The sequence below is a fragment of the Labeo rohita genome, chromosome 2 (assembly GCF_022985175.1).
Source record: "Labeo rohita strain BAU-BD-2019 chromosome 2, IGBB_LRoh.1.0, whole genome shotgun sequence".
NCBI lineage: Eukaryota > Metazoa > Chordata > Actinopteri > Cypriniformes > Cyprinidae > Labeo > Labeo rohita.
The window spans coordinates 9,827,678-9,850,784 of record NC_066870.1 but is presented as its reverse complement, the minus strand read 5'-3'; the positions used below and the strand labels follow the sequence as shown (position 1 = coordinate 9,850,784).

The following is a 23,107-nucleotide window of genomic DNA, read 5'->3' as shown; positions in this document are numbered from 1 at the left end:
TTTCAGACAGCCTCAGAAAACCAAAAAAAAAAAATTCTCACTGGCAAACACCTAATTGTAGCGAATTAATAATGTGTAGACAATCTCCTTGATGAAAAGCCTTTATTGGTTATGACAACAAATAGTAACATGTGACACTGCCACTGTACGAATACAAATAAATTCTGTTAAATAAAATCCCACAGCAAGAGATCATTGTTTTCTGAACCAACATAATGCAAATAATACAAATCTGTTTTCAATAAAGCATTTAAATGAATTAAGAGGAATGTGTGTTAGAATTAGAAAGAGGCAGTTATGTCTGCTTGTTTTGTCCATTATATACACCAGTGAGGGACAAAAAAAAAAAAATAAATAAATAAAAAATTTTTTTCGCAGAACCTGTTTTACTGAATAAGTGAATTAAAAACAAAATCATCTGGGTTTTGATCAAATAGTTACAGTCTATGCAGGACCATCCAGATATTTTTGTCCATTATATCAGTAAGGAGTATTTTGTTTTTTGCACCACAAACAGAATATCCATACGGGAGTAGATCTATTGCTATACAAAATACATCAAAACCACTATGAATCACGCACTTGCTTTTTGGTAAACCACAGTTTGTTTGAGAGTTGTGACAGTCTGTTGTTAATATGCTTAAAAGATTGCACTTGGTTATCAGTGTCCTGTATTTTTAAAAACAAAGTCCTGCTGTGCCTAAATTTTAGCAAAACAAAGCTAACACACAACACTTTAAGGTGGTATATTGAATCTAACTGAATCTGTGATCATGCTACAGCCAAAACTGCAATACATCTGATTCACTTTCATTTTTAGAGTTGTAGTATTGTGATCAATTTTTTGACATGAACTGCTGCTGTTTTTAGTGCAGTAATTTCAAAGCTTGTCAGCATAACCACCTAAATAAAAACAACCAAGGTTTAGTTCAGATTCAGAAAAATTAAGCTCTCACTCACTAACAGGAAGGCCAGCATGTGTGGAAAACAAATGCTGCGAAGGAAACCTTTTTTAAAAAAATTAAAATATTCAGAGCTCATGTCATAAGTTACATGCCGAGTGCCTGCTGCAAATAAAAAAAAAAAAAAAAAAAAAAAAAAAAGTGATTGAAAAGATCTGGATAATAGCAGAAGCTGCATCATTTAATATGATAGTTCTAACACTACAGATTTACAATCGTTTTCACAGTTGGTAACTACTAGCACACTGATTCAGTTCTCAAGTTGTAACTTAATAAAGGCCATGCATGAGTTTTCACACCATTAAGGTTTTTGTAAACTGTTAAGGTAGCAAACTGTTTTCTTCAGAGTCAGTGGATTGTGGTATTGCTAGCACAGTGTTTGATCTTATCCATAGGATAAGGCTCAGTAAGCTAGCTGAAATATCCATAGGATATTATGTTGCTTGCTCCTTATGGTCATGTTCATGTTCTTTATGGACTAACTGAGAAGTTCAGGTTGAACTTAAAATGTAATAAACGTTCCTGAAATGAGTGTTCCAGATTCAATACGAGTTAAGCTCAATCGTCTTAATACACACACATCATTAAATAAACCACTGCAATAAACATTAAATGGCATTAATGTTGGTAATGATAAATTACACAACCCAAATAATACAAATATAACTGCTAAATTTACATGTGCACATACGCTGTACACCATTTACTTTAATTGCAAGTGCGTATGTTACATTGTCGATTAAGATGGGTTTTGAACTTATATTGAGACTGGAACATTCTTTCAAGTCAATTAAAGGACTATAAGGCTATATTTTGAGGATACTTGGATGTCATATGAATTATGTTGGTTTTACTAAATTTATTCAGGTTAGAACACTTTTTGCCTTTATCGCACTATGCAAATTTCTTCATGTACCTTAACTACCTTAACTGCCTAAATGCTGTACACACTCAAAACAAGAGGATCATAACTTCCACATTTGTTGGATATCCTTTCATATCAGAAGTAATTGCATGATTCAAATGAACTATTGAAACAAGTTTACCTGATGAACAGTAATGTCATAAATTAAACACCTAAAATGGAAACACAAAACAATACTGAATGCAATCTGGTATTGTAAATGGATGATTAATTTTGCAAGTATCCTTAATATGTCAGAAACTTATCTGGAAAAAAAATGCCTAAAAACTAAATCACAGTGAAAAGCATATCCTTTGTACAGATTTTTTACATGCTCACAAAGCCAGTCTGTATGTTTATTCATACTGATTGGCACAAAATTAAGGTGATTATTGATGGTTCAAGTGACATATGACTTAATTTTAAGGCTTGCTTTTTTGTTGTTGTTTTACAGAAAGCTTCAATACTCACATTTGTGACTAAATACGCACAGTGTAGCTTGTGGTCCATGACAGTTTTTCCAGCTTTTTTTGTCATAGAGCTGAAGCACATTAATTCAAATACGTGCAGAAATACCAGTGTGTGCTGTCTCACATTACTATTTTCTAGTGCAAAAGCATACAGTCCTAGCTAAGTCTTCATCTCAGAAGGGCAGGTGTTCATAGTGTGTGTAGAAAGGCAGACAATGTCTGAGTGGCAGCGACCAAGGCCTCTTGTTAGGTATTAGGTTGTACTTACAGCCTGCTCACCAATGGCTAAGTCTCACAGAGCATCAAGGCCATGCTTGGTGTTTGGATTAAAACAGAAGACTTATCCTTAAACTTTCCAGAAGCAGTTCCGCTTGAAATGTCATCACTTACTCACCCCAAAGTTATTCCAAACCCATTTTTTTTTGTGCTTCCACACATGTAAAAGCACCATGAAAGTGGCCCATATATATTTACAATCCTTATCTTATGAAGACATACAAGAGCATTTGTGAAAAACAGTCATTGATCATTGATAACTGTGACATATGCAAAAGGTCTCCTTGGAGTGTTAATGAATTGGTTTGTTCTGATTTAGTTCACAACTTTATTCTGCCCACTCAATCTTGATGCAGTGGTTAAACTGGCAACTTAAATTTCAGTCTGTGTTTCACTCTTTTGTACGTCCTCAGACGACTTAGAATGTAGAGGACAAGTCATCTGGAATACTTTCATATAGGTTTTAAGCTTCTTTTTTTTTATCTATTGAGCATAAATGCATCAGTACTGATTTTTTGTGATTTATTGGAAAACAAAAAACAGCAGTCTTCTTTAGAATTACTCTTCTGATTTTAACTGAAAAAACAAAGTCATACAGGTCTGAAACAACATGAGGGCGAGTAAACGACAACAAATTACACTTGCGGGTGAACTATCCCTTTAAATGTATCGCATATATCCAGCCGAATCAATATAGAAAGCAACAAATCTCAGATAGTATATCTAGTCATAGTAAAGACAGATGGACAGACAGGCTGATGCTAATTCCTCTGTGCAGTCTACAATCTAATGCACTGAAACATGCCAAAAAGTACTGTCAATTTTAGAGGATGGCCAACACAAGCTCAGTGGCATCAGTGTTTCTCTCACAACTACACACTACCAAGCTGAGCCTGAACCATTTGACAATAGACCCAACACTGACGTGACCTGATGCAGACTAAATTAAGGTCAACAGTTAAACACTGATGGCCTACAATACTGTGACAGCCTAATCCCTTAGTTCATTACAATGGCCACTGTGTCTGGCAAATAGCACTGTGATTGGGGACAAAGGAAAAAAAATATGCATGAAAAGAAAACAGGGACAGTCAAGACACCCATCACAAGTATCCACACACCAGAACATCCAAACACTGTCAGAAGTGCATATGTTATACGTACAAGCACAAAGAATGGCAGATATACTGTACACAACACAGTCTGTCCCCCACCTCAAGTCAGATGTGAAGCCTGAAAGACAGAGAGCCAGTGGAGGCTCTTCACTGTTTGTCCTCACCTCTTTGACTGACTGTAGGATGGTGGGATAATGCAGTCTAAGAAAGAGAGAAGATGAAGAAAACCAGGTCATCTATAAGGAGGACATGGAGAAGGAAGGGTCCTGTGTGGCAGAGGTGCACTACAGTGTGATTGTGTGATCAGAAAGAGTGGCTCCCGAAGTCCAACCAAGTAAGGTCAGTTCCATATCCTAAGGAAGCTGTCCCAAGAACCGGTGGCTACAGCCATGCCGTCACTGGTTACCCCCAAACAGCTGACCCTGTTGTCATGCCCAGCTAGAACACCTTCAAACACAAGAGTAACAAAGTAGCAGAGATAAGTATCATACAAATCTTACAGCACATGACTATGGGTGGTTGTCTATGTGCATCACATACATGTTCAGGGTTTGTGGGGAAAAAACGGTCTTCCGTAGTTACATAAGTTAAGATTTACTAAACTGTACATTACTGTATTCCACTATATAAAGACTTGTCTGAAAGAATAAGATTTATTGTGATTTTTTGTTATCATGACTTATAATGCACTTGAATAATTTGTTTTTGCATGGGGACTTATGACATAACTATTTATTATTCACAGTTCTTTTTTTTTTTTTTTACAGTAGTTTTCTAACATTAGTGAACTTACTTCCATTTTAAGGGGTATTTACAATGTGTTTGGTGTATTAAACTAATTGTGTAACCTTTGAGTTTGCCCAACAAACTGATACAAAAACTATATGCACGATTACTTCCTTGTTTTAGGTAATAAGTCAGCTCAGACATTTCCAGTCAACTGTACCGTGCCGTAAGAGGAGCGCCCTTTGCTCTGCATAATCCATTCACAATTTGAAGAAAAGTTTTGTTTGTCCAAGAGGACCAAACGTCCACGTATACCGTTTCAAGAATGACAAACGCGAGTGTAAAAATTTATGTGAGTAAATCCGCTAAATAGGCAGTGAGTCATTGCTATGATTGACAGTGAAACGGGAATTAAACATCTGACAAGGCGATACCAGAAAAACAGCTGTGCATTAAGTAATTCAGACTAAATTTAGAGTAACAAAACTACAGCAGTAATAAGTTTGTGTTAGCTGAATATAGGCAATAATTAAAAATTAATAGTAGCTTTTACATTTAAAGATGGAACTTATAAAAATAAAAAATATTTTAAATGTATACTGATTCATATTGAATGCATTATTTAATTGTTATACCATTAATATTTAACTTTTTTTTTAGTTAACTGTATACGTATTTAAATAATTCACCATTATAGGCCGTTGGTGTATGGGCTTATTTATTTATTTATGTATTTATTTAATTAATTGACTTTCTGCACTTGTTATACTATATACTTCAGTGCTGTAAAAGTATTAAAATTTACGGTTTTACAATAAATCCAAAAGCAAGATGTGAAAAACACTAGGTAGTTGAAATGGCGGCTGCAGTCAATGAGTGATCCTCTGCTGCCATCTCCTGGTTTTAGAGGTAATTTCATGTAATTTTTATCTTTGAAATCTTTGTTTTCCATGAAAAGACTTTTTTTTTTTTCCATGTCGTCTTAATGAATAATGGTGAATCTTTAAAGTGAATTTTACTGCACAGTTGTAGAGTTGAAAAATAAAGGCTTTAAAAGATAAGATTCAAATAATATGTTTATGACTATTAAGGCAAGTTAATAATCATCAAGAATACCATTACCATGTCATTGAAGAGATATCATCGCTAGCCAGCTAACGTTAGCTTAAACAGTTAGAGTGCTTAGCTGTCAACATTTAAATGTACATTTAGGTGTCTATGTACTCTCCTGGGATTACCAGGCTTGGCATAAAAAATTCTATGTTATTAAATAGCATTAAACAATGTTCATGCTTCTACTATAATTTACGGTGTTGCAATTATTTATTTTTATTGGTTTCTAATAAAAATGAGGTAGGAGAGTTTTCTCTGAGAGTCTCAAGAGTCTCTACCTATATATAGCACATATAAAATGAGCTTCACCAGACATTTACGAGCTGGCTTATTATGCGGAAGTTCTAAAGAACACTCCGTGCATAGTTTGTCAATACAGTCAGTAACATAGAAGATTGATGAGTTAGTATTTCTCTGCAGTCCAATAGACGGCAGTGCAGTGGTGGCTTAAGTCTGTTGAATGGCGATTTAATGCTACCTTGTCACCTAGCTATAAAATATACAATACAATGCTATAAAAGTAAACAAACAATGTTCCCATCTTTTACTCTCACAATGACCTTATTACACTTGTTTGCTACATTAGTAGGGCCCTATAATTTCCACAGTGCAGTAAATGTGGACGAATCGCCTGAATCTTATCATAAAAACGGAACTGACTGTTTAACGCGGAATTTCACAGAATTTGTCATATTTTTGATGAGTATATAAAAAACAGGTCAGAAAACTTAAATCAAATTGCGATACGGACTAGTGTCTGGGAATTACAGATGATGTACTCACCCCCTTGTCATACAAGATGTTAATGTCTTTCTTTCTTCAGTCGCAAAGAAATTTTTTTTGAGGAAAATATTTCAGGATTCCTCTCCATATAATGGACTTCTACGATGCCCCTGAGTTTGAACATCTAAAATGCAGTTTAAATGCAGCTAAACGATCACAGCTGAGGAATAAGAGTCTTATCTAGCAATCGGTTATTTTCTAAAATAAATAAATAAATAAATAAATAAATAAATCAAATCAAATCAAATCAAATCAAATCAATCAAATCAATCAATCAATCAAATCAATCAAATCAATATTAAAAAAAAAAAAATACAATTTACATACTTCTTAACCTCCAGAGATAGGAAGTAACAAAGTACAAATACTCTGTTACTGTACTTAAGTAGATTTTTCTTGTAACAATACTTTACTTCATTATTTATTTTTCCTCACTACTTTCTCACTACTTTTTACTTTTACTCCTTACATTTTTACACAAATATCTGTACTTTCTACTTCTTTTGAATTTGGTGGATCACCATTCGATAACAAATCTCTAATAAATCATGGATCGGTTAATCAAAAAGCAAGGTTACTATACTTATACTGTAATAAACCATGGTTAATTTTGGTAACAGAAAACTAAGATAAAACAACAACACCTGGTCATAATGTGATACATTAAATTGAACTTAAAATTGTTACTGCAAATAGAATATAATGAGGTGGTTGTTTTGCAACAAGGTGGAGACAAGTCTGCTGTGACAGGTACAAGAAAATTAATAAAAAAAAATAAAAAAAACCCCACAAAGTGAGATGCAGAGAGATATCATGGAAAATGAAGAGACTGAAAAGGAAAAAATAAGTGAAGGTGCAGTTGAAGAGAGAGCTTTTCTTATTCTGCACAGCCCCAGCCTAAGGTTTTAAACAAATATTTAAATGTGGTGGCCATACAAAAAAAAAAAAAAATAATAATAATAATAATAATAATAATAATAATAATAATAATAAATAAAAAAAAAAATATATATATATATATATATATATATATATATATATATATATATATATATGGTAGTCCATGGTTTCAGAATTTGTTATGTGTCAATATGATGTGAGGACCAGTTACCAGCGTGACACTAAAACAGGTAGAAGTAATGGGTACTTTTTGATTAAGTACATGTCTGAGCCCATACTTCTTTGCTTTAACTCAAGTAGGGGGAGAGAAGAAAGAAGAAAAAAAATAAAATAAAAAAAACAGTTAGTAGTCAGTACTTCTACTTTTACCAGAGTATTTTTAAACATGAGTATCTGTACTTCTACTTGAGTAAAGGATGTGTGTACTTTTGCCATCTCTGTTAACCTCAAATGCTGGTCTTGTCTAGCTCAGCGTGAACTCTGTTTTTTCCGGTTCAAGACAGTTAGGGTATGTTGAAATACTCCCATCTCATTTTTTCCTCCACTTCAAAATCATCCTAAATTGCTGCAGAAGTACAGACTCTGTGTTTACAAAGTGAAAATGCAAAGGAAGTCAAACGCCCTTTACAAGAAAAGGTTAAACAGCGATGTAGGGCGATTTTGAAGTTGGAGGAGAAAATATGATCATTTCAACATCATGCAGACTTAGAAAAGACAAGCATCTGAGGTTAAAAAGTATATAAAGTGTACATTTTTCTTTTTTAGAAAATAACCAGTTGTTTTGCTAGATAATACTATTCCCCTATTCCTCAGCTGGGATCATTCAGAGCCCTTTGAAGATGCACTTAAACTGCATTTTGGAAGTTCAAACTCAGGAGCACCATAGAAGTCCTTTTCCTAAGAAAACAATTTCTTTATGACTGAAGAAATAAAAAAAATAAATAAAAATAGCATTTTTTTCTGGCTACTTATACTGTATAGGTTTCTATGTAATTACTGGTACTTCTGATTGGGCTGAGGCTGGAATTTAGCGAGTTTGAAGTAAAAGTATTTGATGGATGTATACTATGTGTCAGGAGCATTCACTTAGTATCATTATCTTTTAGCTGGTTTTGCATCTGAACTCTTCACATATACATATACATAAACATATATATTCCGTTTATGTATATACTGTGTTCTATATACAGTACCAGTCAAAAGTTTGGACACACGAATGGGAAGTGTGTACAAACTTTTGACTGGTACTGTACTTTAATATTAGTACATTAAGTGCAATAGTGCATTAAGAATATTGACCTATATATCAATATCAGATTTTTCTTTTTTTTTTTTTTTTTTTTTTTACTTCCTAATATTAGTATCGGCATCGGGCGCCAAAAACTCATTTTGGTCGGGCTATAATGTAAACGTGGTGTAATGGTTTAACTTACGGCACGGTTTGTATCACAGTTTTAGAGATGGCTTCAGTACAGTTCAGTATGTGCTATGTGTAGGGAAACAACTATACTGTCAAATGAAATAAAAAATATAAGATCAAATAATCTAACTGCAAGCAACAGTACAAATTAATACAATAGAGTAAGGATACAAATAAAATAAACAGTGCTTTTCAGGTTTTTTTTTTTTTTTTTTAGGTAGTCTAACATTAGTTTTTAAGTATAGATTTATACATATTTGACTGTATAAATAAAAGATTAATCTTTATTACAGTTACAAAAGCTATTCAATCAAGAGCAGTGAGTTATTTACTTGTTACTGTTTGATTAATACTAAGAAAGTGTTGTCACTTTAAGAGAATGCACTGATCCAGTGAACTGATACGGTACATTCAGCCGGCTATGTCTGCTAGGATACTTACAAAGATGGGCATTTTGACATAATTTGTGTGTAAATTTGTCCATTAAAAACACAATGCTTTAAAGAGAGCTTCATATTTGCGACGTGGGTTAGCACGCTTTGGATGAGCGCACGCAAAAAAGTCAAACTGCGCTCCTAGTGCGTGCCGAACCGTGTGTGGAGAACGGTACAGTTTGATTTTTTACAGAGAACAGTTACACCCCTAGTAAACGTGGCTAGTGTAATTCAAATGGCTTGCCCAGGTTGTGATCTGCGCTGTGTTGTCCTGTTGCTCAATTAATGCTGTTATAGGTGCTTGCTTGAGTTTTTTTTTTTATGTTTGGCCAAATGGGTCGTGTAAAGTTCTGACCTGCACGCTCTCCTTTCAGAGTATCCCACACGTTGCAGTTGAAGTCATCGTAGCCAGCGAGCAGTAGGCGACCACTCTTAGAGAAGGCCACAGAGGTGATGCCGCAGATAATGTTGTCATGTGAATACATCATCAGTTCCTGGTCTGCACGAAGGTCAAACAAACGGCAAGTGGCATCATCCGAGCCTGTGGTGAACGCATTACCATTTGGGAAGAACTGAAGAAATAAACACAAATGAAAACAGATATGAGCATTTACAAGCTAACAACAAATAATAAGTATTATGAAAGCATTGCACAGGCTCAATAAGACGTAAAGCAGTATCAGACACTGCTGAAGACTTCTCTCTTGGACACTTACATTGACAGCATTTATATCAGAAACATGTCCGGTGAAAGACTGTCTGCACATTCCGTCTCGGATGTCCCACAATTTGGAGGACGCATCGCAGGCACCTGACACAAAAGTCCTAGAGTCTGGGCTGAGGGACAGGCTCATCACATCTCCACTGTGCCCTGTGAACGTGGTGGTCTGCTGACCAGTCTCAATGTCCCACAGAGCACTGCAAAGGAGAAAAAGAGTGGGGGTCATATTTAGTACAAGATCACCAAACTGACCACTGAAACTTGAGGTAGACTTGAGAAAAAAAGAACCATTATAAATCTCAGAAATCATAGTGGCCAAATGGAATACGGAAGCCTGTAAGCTTTAAGATGTGCTAGGTGACAGCCATGTGAAAATAAACATTTGTTGTCTCGTTTGTCATAAAGTGATAAAGACCCTAAGAAAACTTGCAGTACTTCATATTGCCATATCTTCAGAGGTGGACAATGATGAATTACATTTACTTTATTACTGTACTTAAGTAATACTTTAAGACTTCAACTTTACTATACCTAAATAAACAAATATCATACTTTTCACTCCACATTTCTATCAAGGTTCTCAAAGTAGAAAGTTGTTACTATGTAGTAGCTTTGAAAGTCACAAAAAAAATAGATTCAGTATTCCGCAAAAAGAATAGAAAGAGTGAAATGCAAACTCAGAATATAACGCAACCCTGCAATAATTAAATATGTTAAATAAAACAAATATCCTTTATGTATTTAATCCCATTTTATTAACCAGTGTCTTTGCTGCTGACCTTCGATGATGCAATTCAGCCATACTAATAAGCAAAAATTACTTTAGATAAACTAACATTTGTGCTTCATTTTTTTATAGCTGAGGACTGAGCTCCTGCATAAATGTACTTTTCTTTCAGCCTGAGGTCAATTAATTTCACTTTTGGTGTAAAAGGGCTTTTACATTAGAATTGTTTTATATTAAAAACAAAGAAGCAAGCCCTGCCCAGATTTAAAAAGTAACGCAAAAGTAACGCAACGCATTACTTTCCATAAAAATTAACCAAGTAATGTAATTAGTTACTTTTTCAGAGAGTAACACAAAATTCTAATGCATTACTTTTAAAAGTAACTTTCCCCAACAGTGGTGGTATATATTAGACACAATATTGTCTGATTTTGCTAAATTGTGTAAACAAAAATATTAGAAGCAGTTGTGCATCTCCTAACAAAACACAGTAGGTGTTTACTTGAAGCACTGCACAGACCAGCGTATGACATCAAAGTACCACAAGAGCAATTAGAGAGCATTTTTAATGTTTGTTTTGATGCCAAAAGCAGTGTTGTTATAAGAAAAGGCAATCAAAAAGATAAAAAAAAAAAACGTTACACTCACTTCTGCTATAAGTGAAGCTAGATCACGAATGATTCGCGTGAACATAGACGGATATATGTAGATCGGGAGCCGCAATCCCTTCACAAACAAACGTAACCCACTGTGTCTTCAGCAGCTCAGATGTCGGGAGTAAATGACGACCACTATGTTCATTATTACATCCAGCAACACAACACCTCAATCGCTCAATCTTACTTACATCCCTGCTCCGGCATCGAAACAGTGGAGGTTACTGGACTGTGACAGCTGGTCTGAGGTAAGACGCTCATGTCAATCAACTATTATGGGAGTGGCCTCTGTCGGTGCGGCGGCACACGGACAGGCATCTGAGAATGGCTCGATTTGAAAAAGGGGATATTATTTTTACAGACTAATTAAAAACCTTTTAACAAAATTTAAAAAACAAATAAATGAAGGAGTCAGTGTCTCAATTCATTAGGACTTGTTTTACTGTTGGAATCTGAATGAATGATTCAATGACATACTTTTTTTTTTAAACAGGCAGTCGTCGCCACCTCCTGGCAGAAGAGGATAAGCGTTACAATACATACAAGTGTTAAGATACTTTCATTTTGATCGCTACAATAAGTGTTTATACCCAAACTATGAACTTTTATCCCAGTACTTCTGTTATTTAAATGTCTGTAACACAAAAATGATGATTATAATGTGGCTGAAAAGACTGTTTGTGTTGCTGTTTCTGGATCAGTAGCAGTATGAATGCAGATTTCAATGTCTTTAACACCTGTTTCACATCGTAAGCGTCAGTGGAGCGTTAGCAGCGTGTTTTGTCGTCGCCCATATGAGTGAATGACAGGTTCACATCGTAAGCGTAATGATGGCCGACCCTCTGATTCATTAACATGGGCAGCGACAAAACGTGCTTTTCATGCTCCACTGATACTGGCGATGTGAAACAGTCCTAACAGACATAGCTAAATCGTTATCATTCAGGAATAAGATCGTGTGGGTGTTTGAATCAAGATCTCGATCTTTTAAGGATTAATCATGCAGCTCTAATGTAAACACTGCAAAATGTTTTGCAAGGATATCGTCACGAGATCTCGTCACGTCCCTAATATACATATATACATACATATATACATTCATATATACATTAACAAAAAAACTAATTACTGGCCAATGGTGATTCCATTGCAAAGGTGTTCGTACAGGGTTGTTAAAATGTACCGAGACTGTTAGTTGAACAAGATCACAGCCCATCTCAGTGCGCTTCCAAATTTGCTTTTTCAAAGCAGCCATTCTCCACGAGAACATTAAGTCTGTTCTATCGGTTCTGAATTACTAATAGCTATTTTAACAGTACCAAAACATTGTAATTGTTTTGTTTTCACTTTTTTTTCCAATGTTGTTAAATGGAAAATAATCTAGTCACTCAAAGTTGTGATGGACTCACCATGTAGTATCTCCAGAGCTGGTGACTATCTGACTATCATCCAGAAAGCGACAACATGACAAATAACCTGATGAGAAAAAAAAAAATAAAATATATATATATATATATATATATATATATATCAGAAGCTTCAACCCATTACATGATAGATATGCAAACAAATTATGCTAATTTGAGATCGACCGATATATATCGATTTACCAATATTTTTTCCAATATTCAAGCATTTTACCATAATCAAAAATTGGTTTTGTAACATTGGATTCACAGATAAACGCCACCATCTTGTGGCTGTTTTGAAAATAGCGTGCAGGATTGCTATCGCAGCGTGTCTGAGGGGAGAGGAGACAGCAACAGATTGCACAGGTAAAGCATAATTACTTGCTTTGCTGTAATTAGTAACTTCACTTAACAGCCATTATTGCACATATTAGATATGTTACATAAATGCCTGATATGTAGCTAGTTTATGCAGCTTGACTCTAAGAAATAGAGACAAACTCACAGAGTCATGTAAGATAATCCATCAAGTCCTGTCCCAATAAAGATGTAACTTTGCCTGAAATACAGCCATGAATGAGCACATGTTGGAAATAAAAGCGCTGAATTTAATTCTCTCCTTGTGGTCTATATACTCCTCATTAGTCTCGTGAATTCGCTTTCATTTTGCCATTTCCTCAAACAGGTTGATGCTCAGAAAATGCTTCAACACGGCCACCGCATGTGACTTCTAACAAGATTCACTTGTTTAAAACACCCTAAATTACTATATAACCATTATTGGGCTAATACACATCTTAATAAATACAGCTTTATGGAAATTAATTATTATCTCAGTTTGAGTGTAATTCAGTGTAAATGCATACATAAACTGCGCTTTTTATGCAGGCATTCTAGAAACTAGAATATCAAAAACATTAGTAATTCTGATATAACATACCAGTTGAGAAACACAATAAAATAAGATGTTTTGTTCATTATATTCCAAAATTTTATTATTATTCAGTGAATTAACATTATCCAATGAATTATTATCTCATAAAAAAGTTGATATGACTCCTGTCATTCCTGTCCTTTATTTATTTTCTCCATGTGAAAACATTAGACATTCTACATTTATTTTGCTTATTAGTGCTGCAGCTGATGCTTGGTTTTCATTTTTGTAATATGAAGATTAAATTTAACATGAAAGACTGCTAATATTTAACACTTTTTCTAAAGATGACTAAAAGGAGAAGAAAACAAAGTATGGACTTATTTCACTCAGTCATTTATTTACTTTATAACATAAATAAATAGCAGTTCTGCATATCAGTTATCTGGCACATAATCATGCAAATAATTAGTATTGGTATTGGTTATAAAAAAAAAAAAAATCTATATCAGTCGATCACTAATGCTAATCCTGCTGTTGACAGTTTACCTGTGTGTCCAGGAAGTTCTCTGGTGACTCTGACATTGCCCTCACGTGTTTTAAGGCTGTAGATTGAGCAGATGTTGTCCAGGCCTCCGCAGGCTACATAATTCCCTGAGGGAGCGTAGGCACAAGTCATCACCCACGATGACCTTAAAGGAATGGCATGAATCTGGAAAGAAACCAAACAAAAACTGTTGCACTTGCTTTTCCATTTTGTTATAGATGCTGAATTCAGAAACCACATACTAATACTATTATTTCTGCCGTATAACAAAATGGTAAAAATAGTAAAAGTAGTATGCTACAACTACACTATATAGTATGCAATACCACTTTCATTTTGAAGACTTCTTTTTATTATTTATATTTGCATTTTACCTTCTACAAAATTTAAGCTAACTGATTTTAATTTTAACTCACTATTAATACTTTATTATTCTTAAAAAAGTCATTACATTTGTGACAGTTATTATATTTTTGTAAAATAGCTGTTTATTTTATATGTATATTTACTTGCTGGGCTGTACTAACCTTGTTTGTGGTGTAGCTGTCCCAAATGATGAGTTTGCCATCTTGTGAGGCACTTACTAGTAACCTTAATGTTTAAAAAAAAATAAATAAATGAAAACAAAAAAAAAACAAAAGGGTGGGGGGTTCAAGAGTAAGCCACTGTTTATAATACACATCACATATTAAAAACACACAGACAATGTGACTGATGCCTGACAATGATAACATGAAAACACATGGCAAATGCTGACAATTAATGACAAACACTGCAAGCAACTATGAACACAAACTCTACCCATCTAACAATTGTGTCTCCTCCCTAAAGCAACAGAATGAATGCACAGGTGGGGAAGGGGTGAATGACAGAGGAAAGAGAGAAGGGAGGGAAAGTGAGGCTGGAGCAGGAGGCAGCCTACATAATCCTAGAACACCCCTGAGTTGTGAGAGGCCTGCTGTATTATTCATTGAGTGTACACTGACAGAGGTGCAGGGTTCCTCTGAGAGTGCCCATCCTCCAGCCCACTTAATCTATCTCTGTCAACTGACCTAGAATCAGTAGCCCAGTGCATGGCGTAGATTTTGGCTAAATGGCCTCGGAGCGTTCGCCTCGTTCTCATCTGGATCCTTCCAACTGAGTCCAGACCAGCTGTAATCTAAACACAAACAGGAATCTTAATTTACAATGACATTACAAAGCGAGGAAGGGGCATTTCATTAATTCAAGGTGTGCTACTGATCACCCATGTGCAGAAAAAAGGCTGTATTAGTTGATTTGATTTGTAGTAAATTATAAGTATTATCTAAAATTAACATAGCACTGCCTGAAGTGCAGAATTAAACAGCTTTAAAATGTACAAAAGCCATATCTTCCAATACAAAAAGAAATAATCCAAACAGAAACTATGAAATCTTAAATTACCAAAACCACCAGGGCATGGGCTGTACGTTTAAATTTTGATGGAGGACCTGGCATGTAAGAGGTTGTTTAATATTTCAGTACACTTAAGAGCATGTTCAGCATGTACGTCAGTAGCCATTTGCATGTCTGTGCTGAGCTCAGAGAACAGGTGAGCATAGACATGTCCTATAGACATGGGTTACACTAGTGCCACTCTTACAAGGAGGGGTACCCAGCAGGGATGGTGGCAGAACTGCTTACCTGGGACAGGCTGGAGTCGCTGCATGCTTTCCTGGCATCCTGCAATGGGAACAGTAGCATGTCAGGTGACAGTCATTCTACTGAACAGGACGGAGGAAAAACATGTATTCTATTTTCTGGCACTCACGTCCAAATGAAATTTGTATCAAATAAAAGTGAAAAAAAAACAAAAAGTTGAAAACTATTCCAATAAACAAAACTTATATACAGTGGGTAAACACCCATTACAGGCTGCTAGGGGTGGATGATATGATCAAAATCTTATATGTGACCCTGTACCACAATTTTTTTTTGAAATTGAGATTTATACATCCTCTGAAAGCTGAATAAATAAGCTTTACATTAAGGCATGGTTAGTTAGGACAATATTTGGCCGAGATACAACTATCTGAAAATTTGAAGGTGCAAAAACAAATCTCAACATTGAGAAATCCACCATTAAAGTTGTCCAAATGAAGTTCTTAGCAATGTATATTACTAATGAAAAAAAAAGTTGATATATTTATGGTAGCAAATCTACAAAATATCTTCATGGAACATGATCATTACTTAACATCCTAATGATTTTTGGCATCTATACTGTCAATCTATAATTTTAACTCATACAATGTATTTTTGGCTATTGCTACAAATATACCCATGCTACTTAAGACATGATATATGATATCATATATATATGATATATGATATATCACAATACAGTTATTTTTCCTTTAAGTAAGGTATTTATGATTTCAAAATTTAAAAAACTGAAATTTCCTAATGCTCATCATCAATTTCAATATTACACAAAAAACTAATACTAGCTTAAGTAAAAAAAAAAAAAAAAAACCTTACTTAAGACAAGTAAACAGTCAATGATAAAATAAGAACAAATAAACTAATTACAAACCACAGCAACAACAACAAAAAAAAAAAAAAAAAAAAAAAAAGTTTCAAGATTTTTGGAACTACTACTAAGCCAAATGGGCACCATTATTGGACTAATTCAGATAAACTCTAAATGGCCAAATATCAGCCAATTTATTCGGCATTGCCAATATATCGATCTACTACTTACACTTTCCCTATACAATGCCGTTCAAATGTTTGTTTTTGTTTTTTTTAGAAGTCTCTTACACTTGCCAAGGTTGCATTTATTTAATCAAAAACACAGTAATTTTGTAAAATATTTTTACAACTTAAATTAACTTTAAAATGTAATTTATTTCTTTGATGCCAAAGAAGAAAATCCAGCAGCCATTACTCCAGTCTTCAGTGTCACACGACCCTTAAGAAATTATTCCTATATCCTGCAATATTGCTATTCTTTACTGCTGATTTAATGAATCCTTGCTAAATGAAGGGAAAAAAAAAAAAAAAAAAAAAAAAAAAAACTTACTGAACCCTAACTTTTGAAATCAACCTGTATGTATCAATAGGTACATTGTGTGAATTCAAATCAAATCAAATATGATGGCTCCTAGGTCATTTCCACATTTCTCACAACTCCTTTTACTCACTCAGTAATTAGTAATTCAGTCAGTTAACTCCAGTCCTGAGAACCCACTGCTCTGCACATTTTGTATTTCTCTCTTATCTGTAACACTCACGGATCTCTTTGCTAATGAGCTGATGATCTGAATCAGATGTATTAAATAAGTAAGACATGGCGCATTCAAGTCCTCCTGAGAAGTACGTAGTTACGACGTCACTTTGGTGAATGTGCATCAGTATGTTTTTTCTGTTTTTTTTTTCAGTTATGAAGGTGCTGTAATCTGAATATACTTGACTTGATTTAAGTTTGTCACATCAGCTTCACAGGCTATTTCATGGCAACCAAAGATTATACATAAAACCCCAATACAATAGTACACAAAACAAAATACAAAAATTTGTACAAGTGATTATAAAGCAAAGTGTACATAAAATTCTATAAAACATTCTTTAAATTTACTTTTGAAAGAAACTGTACCTTTTTCTAGGTCCATCTTATAAAAGAAGTCTTTAAGAGTTTGTCCTGATAAAAACCTCTCTCATGCCTTTAAACATTGGGCAGACCAAAAGTACATGCTTCACGATCAAGTGAGTCCCACAGTATTGATTATGTGGTGCTTCTTCACCAATCAATAAATATCCAGTTAATCTAGTATGTCCAATACAACACAACTTGATCATGCCTAGATTTAAAAGAATAAATATATCTTGTTCCTGCAACAGAATTTATTTCAAAAAGTTTGTAATCTGAATATATTCTATTGAAATTGTACAATACTATTGTATTTTGAAAATGCAACTTATAGAGTTTTATTGTAAATTACATTGCATCTTCCATGTTTTCCTCACTGACATGACTCTGACCCAAAGTGAGGACTTGAGGAAAATTCTGAGTTTCCCACTCGTAATCAGGACTTTGTGGTGGTGTTCTTGTGATAAACTCATACATACAATCATTCCGACATGACTTCAATGAGACCAGAAAGGGCATCAGTTCTTACTCTGATCTGATTGCGCAGCTGCTCTGCCTCCTGCCGCAACTGCTCCAGCTCACTCATGGTCCTCCAAGCGTTTCACTCCCTTCCCAGGTTTGATAATACTGACAAAGCCCTGCAACGCATACACAAGCACCAAGTCACATTAAGTAGCCAATAAAGGACTGCCTTATAACAGAGCACTCATGCTGGATTAATAATTCAAGACACTCATGCAAACAATTTTCATATCTGAATGTCATGTCAGAGGTCCCACAGACCTAGAAAGACAGTCCTTTTGGATACAGTTTATGAAGAGCACAAAGTGCTCCAGTAGCATCAATGTTTTTACTAGACTGAATAGAAGTAGGAGCTGTATCATATCATTCAGTAGAGGAACCAAACACTACAGTTACTGCACTGCCAACTGAGAGCTGGGCACGCTGTGCTCCTTTGTTTAATGAGGAGCAGCACTGCTTGACACTTGGCAATGCCTACTAGTTGATTTCCCCAAAATATATCTAACACTAACAATAAAGAGACCAATTAAAATGTTTAAAACATTAAGGGGTTATATGCAGTTTATTACTCTGCAGCAATGAAAACACAACAGTCACTCAAAGGCTGCAAATTTATGAGTTAGTGCAACTATAATATCAATACTAATGCAAAATAAAGGGACATGTTTCATAATAACTTTTGGAAATATTGTAATTAGGATTTCACACACAAACAAAGTATTTTAAAGCGGAGTATAGCTTTAAAAAAAAAAAATCAAGACTATTCAGACTTCATTACTTAAAATTCATATGTTTTCCATGATTCAATTAACCTTACCTACAGCTTTTCTGTCTTGTTGCAGCCTTAAAGCAAATACTGAGTAATTAAATAAAATGCACAGTGACTTGCCACATTGGTGGTTCGACAGAATATGGGAATACCCCTAAAGATCATTCAGGTTTATCTCGACCTCTGTAAAATCTACGTTTCAGTACTAAGTTCTTTTAGGGAAGCACAGTAGCATGACTGCAAGCAATGCTGCTAAAACAGGAAGACTGCTGGTCCCAACCCTACTAAACCAAAATACAGGAAAAGCAAGCAATGATCAATGTGTATTTTAAGCAAAGAACTTTCCAAAATCAGATACTATACACATTGACTGACAACATAATATTAGGAATAACATACACAAAAAGCTCATGTTGATTAAAATAATGGGTAATCTTTTCAAGTGGGAAAAATATTATTTAACTAGCTGGATTGACATTTTAATCCAAAATTGAATATGTACATCGGGATATTTATAATCTCATGAATCCTCCTTAATCCAGATGTGTTAATCCCTCATTTAACCAGTGGCACTCAGGACCTGTTTAACCAGTCGCGATAAAAGCGAAAAAAAATCAGTTGTAAATAAAATATCCACACAGAGACGAAAATGTTTCCCGTTAATTGTCATATTCGTGTTAGTCATCTTAATTTAATGCGATTAAATGCAACCTTAACATCAGCATTACGCGATACATTTCATATTAATTCAAGGTAGCCAACTGTTTTGACAACAGATTCAATACCACATGTTGCACTACACAGAAACCTCCCTATAAGATACTATGTACGCGACAAAACGTATAAAAGAACATTTCCCTGCAGCTTTGTCATCCGTCAAGTTAATCACAGAGTTTTATTATTATTTAGTTAGTTTTGGTTAGCACACTGGCTAGCAAATGGTGACTGTATCATGTCAGTTACTCCAGAGCACCACACAAACATTGACACATTACCTGATGTAATAACACTACAAAATCCTCCTACCGCCTGTAAGGGTGAGCAGATTATTTTGTTCAAAATATTAACGTTCTCATTTCGTATTATTTATATCCAAAACATGGCATCGGGCGCCAAATTTACTAGTTTCAAGGCAATTCACAGAGCGATTACCACACCCATACTGATATTGAGAGCATGGCAACAGTTGGATAAAGGGGGGAGAGATAAATATTTTAATGTTTTTTTAACAAATGATATTCAGTGTACCTGTGTAAATATGAGTATTTTGTGTATTTTATTACTTTATATAGCACATTATTATAAAGTCCATGTGTTTTAATCAAAATAGTTTGACATTTGTCTACGCCTGCCTACTCGAGTCACCCGCGCTTGAAATGGTTCTGGCTATCAGCTTCCTCAATTATAAAAATGACTGAATAAGTTTGATACATTTGGATACAGTGTCACAGCCATTTCATTTGTAACAATACATATGCAGATTTAGAGAAAAAAAAATCTTTGAGAATAGGCATGGGAATAGAAAAAAATATAAAGTAAATACATAATTTTGTTAAGATATATAGAATATACTACTTTCAGTAATTATAGAAAAAAAATGCTAATCTGTTAGTTTTACAATGAATTATTTTTTTTTTTTTTTTTTTTTTTTTTGTAGGCTACTTTGTCACAGAATAATGTCAGAAGATTCCCACCACATTTTAAAGCCACATGGCACATTGGGTGTTTGCCAATTTTGCACTTCTCATAGTGACTTTCTATTTCATAGGCAATTTGTTAAAAAAAAATATATATATATATATACATAATTAAATACATAAATTAGTAAATAAAGAATTATTTGGAATTTTATCTTTAAATGTAATTATCATATAATATTTATGGTCAATATACAAATATGCATTAGGCAGTAGTGACCTGAATGCAGCATGCCATGCAAATTTGCAAACTGCACAATTACTACTTCTCAGTCCTACTGATCTATAAACCCTGTCTAGAGCACTCAAATAAAAGAGTAATTAAGTTACAATACCAATATTAAGTGACATTTAGTATTACCTACTAAGTTGAAGTCCACCAGTGAGAGGTCGGTCAGTGGAAGTACTCGGCTCCCTCTGTAGAGTATGTGCTGATGGGAGCACTGCCACCGGGATGAGCAGTGGGGACTTTAGTTAACAGCCAGCACATCTACACTGAGAGCTGCTAGTGGTGACAAGGTGGGGCTGGATGGGGGAGGCTGAATAGTGAAAGTGGGAAGATGAGGTCTTAAAGAGACAGTAGATGTCACTGTCTGTTCATTTGGTCAGTGTCACATTTGAGAATGTGTTCAACAGAACAATAAGGAGCTGTCCTGTGCATTTAATTATGTACCATTTGTTCATATTATCTGGGCGTACACACAAAAAGTAAGAATGATTCCTGAATGTAGAATCACTAGGTAATAAAGGCTTGACAATAATTTATTAAAATGGAAAGCTTGTCCATGGAGTGCACTGTCAACACTTTAATTTTAAGTGCAAGAGTCGCTAGCTGTTAATTATGTTTATATTGACAGACAAATTAGCTTGATTTTACACATCCTGCACCACTGGATGAATATCCTATTTGCATTTATGTATCACATTTGATATAAGTTGGACAACTGCTCAAATATCACAAAAGTCAAATCAGCCCTGACAGTCAAAAGTCAAATTAAGGGCTGAGAATTTCCACACACATATCCATCCAAAGATACTGACAAAACTAACGTGATTCCAATTACAAAGGAAGTATTTTGAGTCACTATATATATCTGAGGATATGACAGGTCATGAAACATGAACCTGCTAAGTCATCCACCTCAGATCCTCCCTGTTCCCTAAAATCCTAAAGAAATCCATAAGCTAATTAAAGCCATTCTCCTTTTCAACCACACAGCTTTATTTTCAGAGCCTTGTTGATGTAAGGTGTCTAAAATTTCAGCCTGTGGAGAAGAAAAATACTGGATAACCCATATCAAATCTAATGCTTACAGTATTTGAGGCCATCCATGGTTATGTCTTTATTTGTATAACATAATATAATATAATATAATATAATATAATATAATATAATATAATATAATGCATTTGTACCACCGCATTACTTCAGACAGAATGAAAGCAGTGTTCAGTATGTGCCTGTGGGGGTGCTCTGGTAACACCATTTCCAAATCTTTTAAAGGTCAGGGATCACCATGTGCCCTTAGTTTTGAAATGAAACAAAGAGACTTAATCATATTTCAGTTCTTCTAAAATACAACTTTAATAAATTGGTTATAAATGCATCTTGAGTATATTACATATTAATGTAAGAGAGATTGAAAGATGATTAATGATAAGTAGACATGCATACATTTTATGACTGTTCATTCCATGAAATAATCTATTTTACAAAAAAATAAATAGATAAATAATTTCCTTCTGCTATTCTACATTTTTGTCAGTAATTATATTCATAGTTACATAACAGCTCTGGTCATAGCAAAACTAGTGTGATTTACTACAAGACAAGTGTCATCAATGCCCGCATACTGTGCTCATATATGGCATATGATTTTAAATATTGTCATATATAGTATGTTTGTGTTGGAATTTTTGCCTGTTAAAAATGTATATTAATAGTACATTCACTTTAAAGTTAAAATATGGGACTATAAATCTGGGAAATATGGGAAAACCGTATTTGTGTATCATACATGCAACCATCAGATTTCCCAAATTATTTGTAATTGTATTGCATCTAATGAAGCGACTTGATCTGTCTTTCCCAAAACAAAATTATTAAGATTATTAATGCTATTTATAGCAGCATCTTTAAATACTGTGTCTCATTCAGTGCCCTTCAATTATCTCAGCTAACTCCTCTTACACCGACTTCACTGATAATGCATAGTGGCAAAATTATAAAGACACCAAAGATTTTTGGTAATTTTAGCCAAAAAAAAAAAAAAAACACAAAAAAACAACAGCAATGCTGGTTTGCATAGATATGTCTTCAAAGAAAATATCCCGCCTAATAGTATATAGAGGAGCTGAAATCATACCTGTTCTAGCACATGGTGTCTTCGCTATAAACTGTTATATCTCTATAGGCGATTTCAGTCACATGAAATGCACTTCAAACTTAGCAGGCCAAACAACTGAAAT

At 34.4% G+C, this 23,107-nt stretch overlaps 1 protein-coding gene across 2 annotated transcripts; it reads right to left on the bottom strand.

Moving 5' to 3' along the window:
- Positions 1-85: 85 nt before the first annotated feature.
- Positions 86-21,143, bottom strand: gnb4a (guanine nucleotide binding protein (G protein), beta polypeptide 4a). 2 transcript variants are annotated; one of them, XM_051131201.1, is made up of 10 exons: positions 19,937-20,113; positions 18,180-18,288; positions 15,703-15,741; positions 15,090-15,196; positions 14,565-14,628; positions 14,040-14,202; positions 12,617-12,683; positions 9,820-10,021; positions 9,459-9,675; positions 86-4,174 (listed from the first exon to the last, which is right to left on the bottom strand). In XM_051131201.1, exons 2-10 carry the CDS (start codon positions 18,234-18,236, stop codon positions 4,068-4,070), a joined length of 1,023 nt encoding a protein of 340 aa, XP_050987158.1. In that variant the 5' UTR covers positions 18,237-18,288; positions 19,937-20,113; the 3' UTR covers positions 86-4,067. The 2 variants fall into 2 exon arrangements, with proteins under 2 accessions (XP_050987158.1, XP_050987168.1); XM_051131211.1 differs by lacking the exon at positions 19,937-20,113 and adding an exon at positions 21,000-21,143 and having other exon boundaries at positions 1,079-4,174.
- Between the last annotated feature and the right edge of the window lie 1,964 nt (positions 21,144-23,107).